A 12,222-nucleotide genomic window follows, 5' to 3' on the forward strand; every position below is an offset into this window, starting at 1 on the left:
TATCTTAAAGTCTCCTCTTCCCTTTTTAAGCAAATATTTCAAAAGTGATGTAGAACCGAGCGATGTAGGAGGTCGCTCCTTGGGGTTTTTAGTGGGGCGGGTCCGGTGGGAAAGGATTGCATTTATTTTGCGTTATGATCTCCACTTGTGATATTGTGACATGCCATACATCGACCAACCTGCGCGCTATAATTGTTTAAAAAGTCAGATAAGCAAGGCTACCATGGAGGGCGGTAGTGGAGGAAGGTTTCACGCCGTTTTTCATTTTCAGGTGCTTTCTAAATATTGCTCGATTTAACTATTTTAAAGTTTCCTCTTCCTGTCTCAATATCACAAGAGGAGCTCATAACACAAAAAAGGCAATCTTTTCCAGCCGGACCGACCTCGCTAAGATCCCCGGGGAGCGACGGTCTTATATCACTTTTTAAATATTTGTTTAAAATATTTAGATAGTTTAATCTAGCAACACTTAAAAACAGCCTGAAATTGAATAATTGCATGGGAAATGTAAAATGGCATCAATGGGTAGTATAGTAGTTAAGATTACTAAGCACAGGAACTGTTATAGTAAGGAAAACAAATAAGCATAATACATTTCAATAGTAATATATTTACTGATGCAATTACAACTTAAGACTGATCGGATTACTTTATATCGAATGCTACAACTAAGTTGTAGTAAGAGTAGGCAGCATTCATTACCTGAAAAAGAAAAGAATAATTATCAAGAAGGATCTTGACATCGTACCATAGATGTGGGTTACTTTGCTACTGGTGGGATATGATTGCTCCAGTAGGATTAAAAGTTTCATAATGCTGAGTGTGGCACACGAGTGGTAGTGAAAGGTGGGAAGAGAAGAGGAAGGGAAAGAAGAAATGTTTACATACCGATTGGAAGCTCTAAAGTTCAGTTGTATAATAGCCATAGGATGACTGGTATTGTCTTAACATGGCTCTAAATTTAATTACCAGATTGCTTCTAGAATCGTAAGAAAAATAATGGGGTGTGAAAAAAAAAAAAATAAATAAAAAAAATACAGTTTTATGAAATATAAGATTTTAAAGGAATTTAAATATTTTAATCCTATTTAATACTTGATGATATCTTTAGAGCATCCTCTAAGCTTGGTTAATTCCATTCGACAAGCCTCAGTGTAGTTATTTGTTTTAAAGAAGAAACATAACAGTATCCTACGAAATACTCCTAATTTTAAGGCATTACTGAAAAAAAATTCACAGCCACTGAAACAACTCATAAAATTATTAAATATGGAGGGGAAGGTGTCCTTGACCATTGCACTGGCGTTGGTTTGAAAAATTTAAATCTGTTCAGATACGACGTTGGAAAGGAAGAATGGCTCCGGGCGACCATTAATGGATATTGATGAGGTTCTGCAGGTAGCTGTTGAGTCAAAGCCATCCACAAGTACTCTCGAACTTGCCTGGGAGTGTGGTGTGTCGAAAGATACTGTTAGTTGCCATCTAATTTCCACGGGGAAAAAAGTTACTCCTCAACAATCAACAATCACTCCCCGTCGAACCAAAGAAAAGTTTAAAGGACTTCTTGGGTTCGAAACTCCTGCGTCATCATCATATAGTCCAACCCTCGCACCATCGGATTCCTACTTGTTTCTATCCATGGTCCATTTCCTTTAAGGAAAAAAATTTGATAAGTTTGCAAAAGTTGAAATTGCGGTCCAAATCTTTCTCTGACAACCATTCCAAAGAATGGTGTCAACGTGGGATCGAGCAATTAGCTTGGAGATGGCTATCACGGTAGATAACATAGGACTGTACTTTGAGTATTAAATGTATTTTATATCAAAGAAATAATAATACAAATATTTTTTTTTTATTCACCCCATTATAATAAAAAAATTGATCAAATTTTATCTATTGATATTAAGAACAAGTATCGGTTTTAATTAATTATTATTCTATTCCTAAGTTTAAATTTGCAGTTAAATACAGCAGATAACATTGCATCAGATTTTCAACAGTCCATTGAAAGAGAGACTAATAGATAGACATGAAATAAGTACAATTAGAGAATTAAATAATATAATTAAGAAATTACTTACAGTTTATTAAATAATACGTTACATTAATTTCAGAATAACGATAAATTTTCATATCGTATAATCTTCTATTAATATAGACAGTATCCTTAAAGAGATAGAAAGGAATAAAGGATGGATATAACGTAATTAAATAAAAATATATTTCTATTTGTTTTGTTTTTTCACAGTGTAGTGTTTTAATTTAGTATTTAGTGTTTTATCAGTATAAAATGATTTTTATAGTGTACGTAATAATATCATTAATTATGTTAATGAAAAAATAAATGTGAAGGACTAATTTGTTCTAATATGGATGGACTAGATGATTAAAAATTAAATCCTTAGACAAAAATTGAATATTGGAAATGAATTTCAAAATTTCCCATCGTACTCATAAACTATTTTCTACTTAAATACATACTCCTATATATTTTTTTCCCACACTCAAAGGCAATAGGCAGGTATTAGGATTGTAAGTACAAAATCATACCATACGTACATATTAGCTAAGAAAAAAATAATAATAATAATAAAAATAATTAAATATAAACTCAAAATGAATAAAAATAGAATTATATGAATAGAAAATGAGAAAACAACTGATGTAAATAATTATAATAAAGTAAAAAAAAAAAATCTTCAAGAAAACAAAATATTTAAAAAAAAATAAAAACATCTTTTTAAAAAATCTTGCTACTAACTTAAATGGGTATATATCCACGAAATGCTAACTAGTGGATTTTTCTTCCATTAATACTCTAAAGAAGCTGAGGTTTAAAGTTCAAAATGGTTTGAACGGTTTTGAACTACTAACAGTATTTCAAAAATGTAGAATATTAGAAAAGAAAATTTAAAATCTGGTGCAAAGAAATCCCTTTTACGGTATTTTGTTCAAATAACATAGTTTAGTCAATTTTATTGGAAAGATTATCTAGTTATCTTGTTTTTTTTATAATTTTGAAATAATACATCTGAAATAATAAAAGGCTGTAATTACTCCTTTATATTATATTTATATATTAAATAAAAATACAAGAGTAAACAAACAATAATAAAACTAAATCAGTTGACATCTTTGTTTCAATCTGACAGCCCTGACGAAGCTTTGCAAAGTAGGGAGAAACTTTGGTTAATCATAAATTGTATCAAGTATGCCTTCAACCGCATTGTAAGACACACTTCACTTTTGGTTAGCTGGTTGAGTATGAGTGGACTCAATAACAGAAAAATCAAACATGATTAAATGTAATAAAATTCTATTGTTTTATGTTACAAGAGGTGTACGGGGTGACCGAAAGAAAACATTATGATTAGATTGTTAGTAGAATTTTGTATGACTGGGCTATGGAAATTGTAGATCTAACATTGAGGTGGTTGATGATGATGTGGATGTTAACTATTGCTAGATGGACCTACTTCTTTCTTCCCCCCGCATCTCCAAGTCTATTCTCCCTCTGCTGCTGGGAACCGCTCAAGTAAATCTACTCACTCATGTAGATATTAATGAAGAATTAACAAAAAGAAAAAGATGGACGCTTCTCTGGCTGAGACAAGATGGCTGTATGACCTTCATTTGGGTTGCTTCTCTTGCCACAGAGAGCGCTGGAGGAGGTGAGATTTGGCTGTTGGCCACTTGGGACGCTACTAATCCTATACATGGCAGCCTTTCCGATTCAACCTTTCGGTATCCGTAGGTTACTCGGAACATAAATAGTTTTCTTTTGCTATTATGATACCTTTATTGACTGCCCCTCCGGACTATCCTTCTACAATCTGTAACATACGGTCAACTATCTTCTTCCAATTTAAATGGATTATGATAGTAAAATATATAATAATAATAACGTTAACTGCTACAAGAAAGACCCCCGTGAAGGGTCATTGGTTTAGTAAGGAAGTACTGTTTTCAGAACAACGGATAAACCAGGTGAATTTTTCAAGATCACGCTCAACAGCCACATTTTTGGATTGGTTCGACCCTAGAAAGGTTCCAGAACCTACATTAACTACATGCATGGCTACATTAACAGAATAAATAATTCTCTGCCACGGCCGGATTCGAACAACCTAGATCAACGCAATTAGTAGCACAGTGCCACCGCGCTCTAATACAATATATATCCATTTCAAATAAACATAGGGGAATAAATGAATTAAATTTATATTATGAACGTAATATAAACATTATATAATATTTTCATTTCAAGAGTATATAAAAAAAGAACAAGATACGTTTTACTCTCAGGATAAATTACTGAGGAAGAGAAAAACTTTTTTAACTTCCTTACCGTAGTGAATGTCTCCATATTTGCAGGGACGATTCTGGCTCCGGTCATAGTCATTGGTTTAAGAGTCATTTCTTCGAAAATCATCAAAGAACTTTTGATTTCTTTACTGCACATATACCATCTTGTGTTGTACATCTTGCACCTAAGTTCATTGCTCTAGAAAACATTAGAGATGAGTGAAAAAAATAGCTCTTAAAATCTTTCATGTATATTTTATGTACTCGAACATATGCATCAAACATAATATAATATGAATGGAATATGGTCCGGGTGCGGTAAAAAAAAACTCAAATAGTAGATAATTATACTATTTTATTGAGCCAACGTTTCGCCCCACGTTGCAGGGCTTCGTCAGGGCTGTTTTGATGGCAGTCAAAAACCAAAGTGAAGTCACTGCCGCAAAACAGCCCTGACGAAGCCCTGCAACGTGGGGCGAAACGTTGGCTCAATAAAATAGTATAATTATCTACTATTTGAGTTTTTTTTTACCGCACCCGGACCATATTCTATTCATCTATACACACGGTCAATCAATAATCTTCCAATAATATAATATAGTTATTCTGAAAACTCTAGTCCCCTCTGCGAGTGTAGATAAGGTGATCAAAATACAGAGTACGTACTCCAAATGTGTAAGCTGTTTTCCGAGCAAAGGAGACTTAATGAAGTACGTCTTCAACTTAAGGCCAGGCGTTACTCCACTTTAGATTGTGCTGGTTAGGTGTATAGTGGACTGTATGAGAAAATTAATTGAAAAGAATTAACTGTATGAATTGAAAAAAGAAATCATTTTATCAATAGTTTTAACGTATTTAATCATTAAATTATTAATACTATTTATTTTTTTGTTTTTTTAAACTTATTTATCCATTCAAGTGTTTCCTGTTATCGTTTTTTTGAATTATATTTTCCTTTTAATCTATTTGTTAGTCTTATTCTCGTAAAATGTATCTATTTGTTTGTTTTTGGTAAACTGATCTACTGCTGTGACTATGAATGATGGTCTGATCTCACATTAACGTCTAATATTGAATTTGTTTAGCAGGTCACTGAAGGGGATCTAGGAGGGTGAATTCCGGAGAGCGAATTTGTTGATCGGGTGAATTGAATAATTGTGAAAGGGTGAAATTGGAGGAACAGAAATGAGAAAGAAAAATAGGAATGAATTGAAACATTTGTATTTGTTGTAAAAGGAAACTGTATGGGTGAAAAAAAATTGTTTACAATATCTTATTATTGTATCTCTTTTTTTCTGATTATACCATGTATGTGTAATTTATATATGTCCGATTACGGATTGATAAGTATGCTGTGTGAGATAGCAACCTAATGTATTTAGGCAGCATAGATTCAAAGTTTCTCATCAGATACTGTTAAAGAGAAAGTTAAATATACACTTTCCAAAAGAGACAAATCAGTAACAAAACACTATATCCCATCAAGAGAAAAAGAGATAGAAATACTTTATTCATTCATGCTGCCCAAATACATCGAGTTGCTACATTACACAGCATACTGATCAATCCATGACTGGACAAATATAAGTTACATATTTTTACATGATATAATTTAATATAAAGATAACATTTTTTTTTTCCACAGTTTTCTTTTACTTTTCTTTCACAATTAACACCAGTCTACAAACTAACTACAAGTTTTTCGATTTATTGTTTTTTTTTTTTTTTCCCGAAGAATCTTTATTTACTTAATTCTAGGTTTTAGGTTCCTACTCATCTCTCTTTTCTCAGTACGTCGGTGTTCCTCAAGGTAGTATCTTAGGTCTCATTCTTTATACGGTTAATACAGCTGACATCCCAACCCACCTTAACACAGTCCTAACAACATACGCTAATGACACATGTATACTTTCTGTAAACAACGACCCAACTAATGCATCACAAACACTACAGGCACACATTAGATCTATTGAAGAATGGTGTAAAAACTGGAGAATCAAAATAAATCCTGACAAATCCCACCAGATCACCTTTACTCTCCGTCGTAAACCTCTGCCCTCCTGTCCTACAGTATCCTTTCTAAATACACCACTAATGCCTGTTGAACAGATTCGATACTTAGGACTCCATCTTGACCAGAGACTTACTTGGAATCCAAACACAAGACTGAAACGACAAGAAACTGCTCGTAGATTCCGATTGCTACAACACTTACTAGACAAACGCTCTTAACTTCCCATTATTCTTAACAATAATCAGGCCAATTTCGACATGTGGAATTAAGCTCTGGGGCTCCACTAAACCATCAAATTCTTCCCGCATCCAATCGTTACAATCCAAAATCCTACGTAAAATCATTGATGCTCCTTATTACGACACAAATAAACTCATTCACAAAGACCTTAACATCCCATTCGTTGCAGATTTGACCCAAAACAGATATGCGTCTTTTCATTTCAAACTCCTTAACCATCCTAACCCATTAATTCTTATCTTTAATCATTAACAATCCCTGATAATCCTCCGAGGCGTCTGAAAAGAAGATGGCCACGGGACCTTCTAATTTAAATTAATGTTTGAAGTACCACCAATGGGTGGTTCCTTCCCAAGATTTTCAAGTGTATATGAAACATACTACATATTTACCTATTGTATTATTTTGTACAGATGTAAATTACATTAAATAAATAATTTAAAAAAAAAAGGTTTTAGGTTTTTTTTACTACTCTAGGTGAGAGGAACATTTAAATTATTTATTAATACATTTATAATTATAATAAAGGAATTTATTAAGCTACAAGATACTATACGATAACTTAGAAGCAACGATAAATCGTCTTTCAGCTCTAGCGAGTTTTAAAAATTCGAAACAGAAACATATCCTAGGTTTATTTATTGAAAGTATCATTATGGTGAAACTATAGTACCAGATCAGTGAATCGCTGACCGACGGCAGAGAAGAGAAACATGTAGCTAACTTCGACGACGCAGAGTATCATCGCAGCCATCGTTGTTCCAGGCAGTTCTTTAGCCTGTGGACATGGAACATTGTTTCTTAAACACAATTTTGTTTATCTCTTAATTGAATATGAGGGTCCAATTAAGAATTAGTGCTATAATAATTGCAATCCTTTTTCTACATTTAATTTTTTTATCATTTTGTTACAACTTATAAAAATTTTGTTACTGTTGCTATGAAGAATAAGTTAAGGTATCATCTGTGGGGTTTCATTAATGATCCTTTTTATATTTGTTACCGTATCGCATTTAAAATAAGTCCACTTGATATGGTGTGATTGTGCCGTCCATGTTTTATTATTTTATTTATTTTAACAACATTTAATTTTTTTATAACTTAGGAATTATTTACACAATATTATAACAGGTATTCTAATAATTCAATTTTTCAGTACAAGGATAAATCAATATTTTGTTAATTTATATTGTTAGATATCATGAAAACTATGTAGACACAAACCACTTTATAGTGCATTGAACTAGCGTTAACTTGAATGCTAATGGACATCTATACGTTATTTAATTTTGTGTAGTTCCAATAACTAATCAGCTCTCATTGTTAGCTGCAAAAACCAATTGACAAATGTAAAATATGAAAGAATTTGATAGTTTGAAGAATGGAGAAAAAAATATTTTTATAAAAATATATATTAGCATTTTTTTTATCTAACCAATATATAGAAACATAAATGAGGGAAAGTATTGCCACCGGGAATGATTGTGAAATTTGTATATAGTCTAATAAATAATGACACAATATTTCTGTTAGACAATGGAATTTACACTTTCTTAGTAACATATTACAAATTAAATGAATCCTTACATATTTTTATGTAATATTTTGATATTTTAATATTGGTTATATATGGAAATTTGTTGATCAAATGAAATAAGGGTTGTGAAATTGAAGGGAAAGAAAAAAAAGGAATAAATTGAAAAACTTGTATTTAGTTTGTAGACGGGTATTAATTGTAAAAGAAAAGTAAAAGAAAACTGTGGAAAAAAAATTGTTATCTTTTTATTATATTATATCACATAAAAATATAATATGTAACTTATATTTGTCCAGTCACGGATTGATCAGTATGCTGTGTAATGTAGCAACCCGATGTATTTGGGCAGCATGAATGAATAAAGTATTTCTTTCTCTTCTTCAAGCCTGGTACTTTTTTTAATAATAACAAAAATTATCCAAAAGGACAATCTTAATTTTAGTATTACAATCTCACATTTATAAAACTTTTCAGGCTAATAATAATAGGATAAAATACTTGAAGTAATAGCGGGTGACTAGAAGGATGAGGGAAAGTTGTTTTGAAGTTTTTTTCCTACTTCTTATTGTTAATAGTATAAAATTCTAACATGAATGTTACTTTACAATGTTTAAGTCATAAATTCATGTTGTTATGAATAATTTGGTTTAGAGTACGTATTAGGCCCAATTATTATCCCCAACTCAATTTATGACAAACAAAATAATCCTGTATTTGCCATTATGAAATTTAACAATAAATTCTATTTTTCTCAATTTTTTGTATTTTACTATCATTAATTTATCACCACACTTTTGTATTTTTGTTTGTTTGCTTATTTATGTATTTTACTATTTTTAACTTATTACAACACTGAACTAATTAATGAGTTTTGTAATGAGTTAATAATAGTAAATTACAAAAATAAAAAAGTTGGACATATAATATGTTGTATAATTTAATAAAGAAGGTTCAGACTTTTGAATAATTTTTCTTATTATTAATTAAATATTATATCATAGTAAACCTATTTAGGCTCACTCAGTTATTACTTACCGATCCAGTCGATATCAAACTAAGAGCTATAACTATTGTACCAGTCAAATAGGAAATGCCCATGGGCAAGGAACAAATATCTTCGAGGAGATGGAAGGATCTGAAACATAAATTGAATAGCCAAATTCGTTTATAATAAAATTACATAGTTTGATTATTTTGTTTATCCTTCATTTTATACTATATATACTTAGAGAAAAATTTTATTTATTTGTTTGTATTTTTTTTAAAAATTTTGTATGAATGTGATCAGTTATCACTATTACTTATACCAACAATGTTGTGGCAAATTGTAATATTTATCAATAAATAAATAAAGAGAAGTTAAAGTATAATTGTTAAAATATTTTATATGGTGATAAAGACATATCGAGCTTGTTGGTGATTTTTGTTTATAAGACAAATCTAGAGCTTTTTTTTTTTTTTTTTTTTTGAAAAAGTGATATATTGTTTTTTCCGTTATGGTTCCAACCATACCATTGCTCATTGATTAATTATTATAGATCTTCCAATAAAATTTATTCGGTTTAAATGACGACGCTAAAATGTAATGTATAAGAAAGGTAGTCCGAGTGCGGTCAAAGGAAAACTCAAATAGTGAATAAACGATTTATATTGAGCCAACATTTCGCCCCACGTTGCAGGGTTCACCAGTGCTAAAAAAGATATAACACACTTAAATGATATAAACATAAATGATAAATTAAAAAGATGTACAATGAAACTTAAAAACTAAATAAGAATAATAAAGGATTATAGACAATTAATGAAAATGGAAATAATAACAGATAAAAAGAAGAAATATAAAATAAAGTACAAACTAAAAGATAGAAAAAGGGAGATAAGAATAAAATCAACGTACCTTTCAGACTAGAAGTCAGAGCCAAAGTGAAATGTTTTGACAGAATGTATAGAGAAGATTAAAGTACGTTACATTTGAAAATAATTTTAAGGTAACCAGTATAGAAAATTAAAGTAAATAAGCTAACATTAAATGATAATATACATTATAGGGGGGGGGGGAGGAGAGAAAATACATTGTCTTATTATAATTGTAATTTTTCTTTGACCGCACCCTTTGGACTATACCTTTTATCATTTACACACGGTCAACCAGCGATCTTCCAATAACGTCACTTACATTTTAATGGTTGTATTGCAACGTCGGTTGTATAGAACAAATACAAATCAATTTTTTTTTCAGATCAATGACATCAATAATTAAATAATATGAGTGATAAAAATAATATTATTAATGAATGCTAATACTTCAGTATAACTTGGTGGTGCTCGAAATTCTTCCTCAAACATTTAGTGTAGCAATAAGCGTAACGGCTATCATGTCGAAGCGACTTCATAATATTTCGATCCATTTTTCCGAATAGCTTTGAATATAGATGCTCGATTCTGCTATCGATGTTTTCCAAAGAGTTGTTTAAGATCTTGAGCTGTAAGGATATGTTCTGTGTCAGGTTAATAAAAAGGAATCCCGCGCCACCGATGATAGCGGTTAAGAGGAACCCCGTTCCCAATTGCCCGAACAGTGCGAAGCCGAAACCAAAGCCGTCCTTAACGTGATATGGGTACTGCGTGAAAGGCATAGGTAGGTGATGGCTGAACACCGAAGCGGTTCTGTTGAAATCAAAAGATCCTGCATTAAAATCAATTATTGGCGACAGAGCCAGGACGACTCCCGCAGCTATGGCAACTCCAATTGGAATACAATTCAATCGGCGACGCTCCGTTTCCATAGTTGATCGCAGAAGTTCTTCCCCGATCCCAGGAGGTTCTTGATAGTCATAGAAGTCATATGACAGCAACCTGTGGATATCATACAAACTAAAATGCTTCCATAAGCAGTTTCCCACAGTGATGAGGGCGATTTGGATCAGAAGGCAGAAGTGGACGTTCTGGCAGAGCAGGACCATGTCGAAACCATAGAGGGCGATAGTAGATTTTATAAGAATGGCCATTTGATGAAGCAGCGTCAAAACGGAGATTATCAGCTGGAGTGTGGTGAAAATACGGTTTCTCCCGTCCATCTTGGGATAGAGGCCGGATATTTGTGGTAGATAATAGTAGTGCTCGAAGATATAGGTGTCCACCACTCTATTAGCTTCGGAATCTTCATGATATTGCCACATTATTCCAATCGGAGACACTATCCAATACTGCCTTATAGATAATAACTTGACATGCATAGTGAATTTCGTATGAGATCTTTTAAGAAACTTTGTTTTACTCGGGTATTCATGTACATATTTGTGGGTAATAAATAAGTAAATTCTTTTGTAACAAAGCTGTCAGCACGCTATTTATGATATTGAAGAAAGTAGCGCCACCGTGTATCATCATTTATTAACAATTGCACATCGCGTTTCATTCTACAATATATTAGTCTAGTGACATTAGTATTTTACCTTGACATTCAAAAACAAGAAAGTTTTTTACAATCCCCTTAGTACGTCTTGATAAACCCAGAGTTTCCTGTGTTGGATTTAGAAGGGAGGGGAAAATTTTCTTGAAAATTTTTTTTTTTTTTTGGTTATTTATTTATTGTAATTTACAACTGTACAAAATAATACAATAAGTAAATGTGTTGTATGTTTCATATACACTTGAAAATCTTGGGAACGAACCAACCATTGGTGGTACTTCAAACATTAATTTAAATTAGAAGGTTCCGTGGCCATCTTCTTTTCAGACGCCTCGGAGGATTATCAGGGATTGTTAACGATGAAAGATTAAGAATTAATGGGTTAGGATGGTTAAGGAGTTTCGTTTAAACTGCTACACAGACGGATCCCTAATGGAACAAGGATCCGGAGCAGGGATATGGAGAATGGATAGACCTAATCAAGGCACATCTATCTCATTAGGAAAGCACACCACAGTGTTCCAGGCTAAGGTGTTTGCAATAAATGTCTGTGCTCAGAACTTAATAAAGGAGGGCATGAGGGAAAGGCTAATCACGATCTACACGGATAGTCAGGCGGCCATCTATGCGCTGGATAACTACGCAACCCGTTCCAAATTGGTGGAGGAGTGTAAGGTTAATTTGAACTCTCTCTCCTTGGCCAACAAGGTGTGG

The 12,222-nt window shown here is 32.3% G+C and overlaps 1 protein-coding gene across 1 annotated transcript; it reads right to left on the reverse strand.

The window, feature by feature from the left end:
- Positions 1-614: 614 nt before the first annotated feature.
- On the reverse strand, positions 615-11,283 carry LOC106688133 (odorant receptor 4). Its single transcript, XM_067051001.1, has 5 exons — positions 10,401-11,283; positions 9,132-9,231; positions 7,233-7,337; positions 4,349-4,504; positions 615-702 (listed from the first exon to the last, which is right to left on the reverse strand). Exons 1-5 carry the CDS (start codon positions 11,273-11,275, stop codon positions 646-648), a joined length of 1,293 nt encoding a protein of 430 aa, XP_066907102.1. The 5' UTR covers positions 11,276-11,283; the 3' UTR covers positions 615-645.
- Between the last annotated feature and the right edge of the window lie 939 nt (positions 11,284-12,222).

Source organism: Halyomorpha halys, unplaced genomic scaffold (genome assembly GCF_000696795.3).
Source record: "Halyomorpha halys isolate HHAL.00 unplaced genomic scaffold, Hhal_1.1 Scaffold1060.1, whole genome shotgun sequence".
In the NCBI taxonomy this organism is placed as follows: Eukaryota; Metazoa; Arthropoda; class Insecta; order Hemiptera; family Pentatomidae; genus Halyomorpha; species Halyomorpha halys.

Coding starts and splice junctions, on each gene's coding strand:
- LOC106688133 (XM_067051001.1), bottom strand. CDS start 11,275: ATGTGGCAATATCATGAAGATTCCGAAGCTAATAGAGTGGTGGACACC. Junction 7,338..9,131: donor GTTTGATATCGACTGGATCG/GTAAGTAATAAC, acceptor CCATGTCCACAG/GCTAAAGAACTGCCTGGAAC. Junction 4,505..7,232: donor GTCAGCGATTCACTGATCTG/GTACTATAGTTT, acceptor AATGTTTTCTAG/AGCAATGAACTTAGGTGCAA.